Source organism: Rhagoletis zephyria, unplaced genomic scaffold (assembly GCF_001687245.7).
Source record: "Rhagoletis zephyria isolate East Lansing unplaced genomic scaffold, Rhagoletis_zephyria_1.1 Rzeph_scaffold_03486, whole genome shotgun sequence".
Lineage (NCBI taxonomy): Eukaryota > Metazoa > Arthropoda > Insecta > Diptera > Tephritidae > Rhagoletis > Rhagoletis zephyria.
Window position 1 is genome coordinate 9,775 of NW_016160569.1, and position 3,059 is coordinate 12,833.

General features: G+C 42.5%; 1 protein-coding gene across 1 annotated transcript; it reads left to right on the forward strand.

Moving 5' to 3' along the window:
* The first annotated feature begins 352 nt into the window (after positions 1 to 352).
* LOC108369078 (uncharacterized) lies at positions 353 to 2,656 on the forward strand. The gene has a single exon (XM_017624058.1). The coding sequence runs from the start codon at positions 353 to 355 to the stop codon at positions 2,654 to 2,656; it is 2,304 nt and encodes a 767-aa protein (XP_017479547.1).
* Positions 2,657 to 3,059: the final 403 nt, after the last annotated feature.

Genomic DNA, 3,059 nt, shown 5'->3' on the forward strand with positions numbered 1-3,059 from the left:
ATAACCTGTGTGAGAGTTATGAAAATAAGCGTATCATAAATAAGCAACTAAAAATTCTTTTTAATCTAATTTCTATAGATAGTGAGTGTGGTAGCTCACTGAAGAAGTTGCAGCGCGATATAAATAATTGCTTATCAGCCCTCAAGAGCCACAACATTGACATATCGAATTGGGATGCAATTATTGTATATCTTTGCTCAACTAAACTTCCCGACTGTACGCTGGCTCTATGGGAACAAACCATAGACCATAAGAAAGATTTACCAAAGTGGGAAGACTNCTTCCCGACTGTACGCTGGCTCTATGGGAACAAACCATAGATCACAAGAAAGATTTACCAAAGTGGGAAGACATGGACAAGTTCCTATCGAATAGGTTTCAAACCTTGGAAACCATGTCAGGCATAAAGGGCACAAAGTCTGTAAAAGCGTCAAAGCCGCAAAACACCAGACATCCCTCAGAAGCCCCCACAAAAAGACTTGGCGCGTTCCAAACAAACGTAACCAAGTACACATGTAAAATGTGCCAAACAAATGAGCACAAATTACGCCGCTGTTCCCATTTCCTAAAGCTAACGCCAACTGAAAGGATAGAGTTTTTAAAGAGCAACAATGCTTGCCTGAATTGTCTGAGTTCTGGACATACTGTATCAAGATGCACAAGCCCTTTCAATTGCGGCACGTGTCACTCGCGACATCATTCGCTCCTTCACACCCAGACAATTCCGCCAAAGGCAACACTGCCTCAAACGCCACCGAGCTCTGCCAAAGATGTTGCCTCAACCTCGCAACAAGCTGCAGCAAGGCGTAACTTCAATAAAACTAACTCCGGTAAAAGCAAAAACGTTAAGTCTAATTATGTAAATATGAACTCAGGTGTACTTTTAGGAACGGCTCGTGTAAATATACGTCTCAATGGTACAGATTTTTCAGCACGAGCACTCATTGATTCTGGTTCGGAGTGTTCCTTTATAACAGAACGACTCAAACGCAGAATCAACCTGCCATCTAAGAATATGTATGCCAAAGTTTCAGGCATCACGAATTCAACTTCTGCTCAGGTCAAGGAGGCATGCAACATAGAACTACGGTCCCCTGTTGACCTACTGTTTAGCCTACATGCAACAGTGCTCGTGCTGACAAAATTAACTGGAAATCTTCCATCCTGCCATATCAGCGCTATGACTATGCAGGCATTTCCAGATCTGATTTTAGCAGATAAAAGGTTCTACGTTAACGAAGAAGTAGACCTAGTACTTGGCGGAGACATTTATCCCCAAATTATTTTGTGCGGCTTGAAGAAAAATGTTCTCAGTACACTTCTTGCCCAAGAAACCGTGTTCGGTTGGATTTTAACCGGTCGCACAGAAGCACCAAATCCAACAAACAACATAGTTTCTTATCATAGCGAAGTTGCCTTGGATAAACAACTAACAGCTTTCTGGGAACTAGAAGATATACCGAAAAACAAAAATTTAAACGAAGACGACAAGTATTGTGAAGAGCTTTATCGGAAAACGACTGAGAGAAACCCATATGGAAAATATGTAGTCTCGCTACCATTTAGGCAGGAATTTCCAGCAAACATTTGCCTAGGCCCCTCTCTTAAAAAAGCATGCTCTCAGTTCTTCCGGAATGAGACACGGCTTACAAAGGACCCCGTCCTGCAAAAGGAGTATAATAGGGTACTAACAGAATATGAATCACTGGGACACATGTCCAGAATAAATGGTAGCATTTCAGCAGACTCTTCCGATAACTACTTTCTACCCCATCACGCTGTGATAAAGGCGGAAAGCACCTCTACGAAAGTTCGGGTCGTCTTTAATGCCTCAAGCCAGACGGCTAATGGTACAAGTTTAAATGACGTACTTTACCCAGGTCCAGTACTCCAAGCAGATCTTCCAATATTAATACTCCGCTGGAGATTATATAGGTACGTTTTTAATAGCGACATCGAGAAGATGTACCGCCAAATTTGGGTGAATAACAACCATACCAAATACCAGCGAATAGTTTATCGTACAAACCCGAACGAACCTGTAAGTCTATATGAATTAAAGACTGTCACTTTCGGGATTAATAGCGCACCTTACCTCGCGATAAGGACACTTCTGCAATTAGCCGACGATGTAGAGAATTCTTTCCCAATAGCATCTAACATCCTACGAAAGTGCATGTATGTGGATGACGTGTTAGCTGGAGGACATAGCGTCGACTCTACCATTAAAGCAAGAGATGAAATCTCAGAAGTGTTACGATCAGCTGGTTTTCCACTACGGAAATGGACCTCAAATTGTGAGGAAATTCTTAAAGACATCCCAAAAACGGACCTTCTTAGCGAACATTTCTTAGCATTCGAAGACACCAGCACGGTTAAGGCTCTGGGCATAAAATGGAATGCCCATACGGATTTATTTTATTTTATTGCCAGACCATTGGAGGAGTACGACACTATTACGAAAAGGGCGATACTGTCAGCTATCGCCAAGCTTTTCGATCCGCTGGGATGGCTCGCAACAATAGTCATCGTAGCCACAATACTTATGCAAAGTATTTGGCTAGAAGGCACAGACTGGGATGAGACTGTGTCTGCTACTATTNGCTGTCAGCGATTGCCAAGCTTTTCGATCCACTGGGATGGCTCGCACCAATAGTCATCGTAGCCAAAATACTCATGCAAAGTATTTGGCTAGAAGGCACAGACTGGGATGAGACTGTGTCTGATACTATTTTAGAACGTTGGCAGCATTTTACGAGACATTACCACGAAATAGATAATATCAGAATACCTCGATGGGTATACTTCTCACCTGGAGACACCACCGAGATACACGGTTTCTGCGTCGCATCAGAAAAAGCATTNGACATTACCACGAAATAGATAATATCAGAATATCTCGATGGGTATACTTCTCACCTGGAGACACCATAGAGATACATGGTTTCTGCGACGCATCAGAAAAAGCATATGCGGCTACGGCATATATGCGTGTCAAAAGAGATGACAAAATTTTGGTCAATCTACTTTTGGCAAAAACCAGAGTAGCCCCCGTCAAA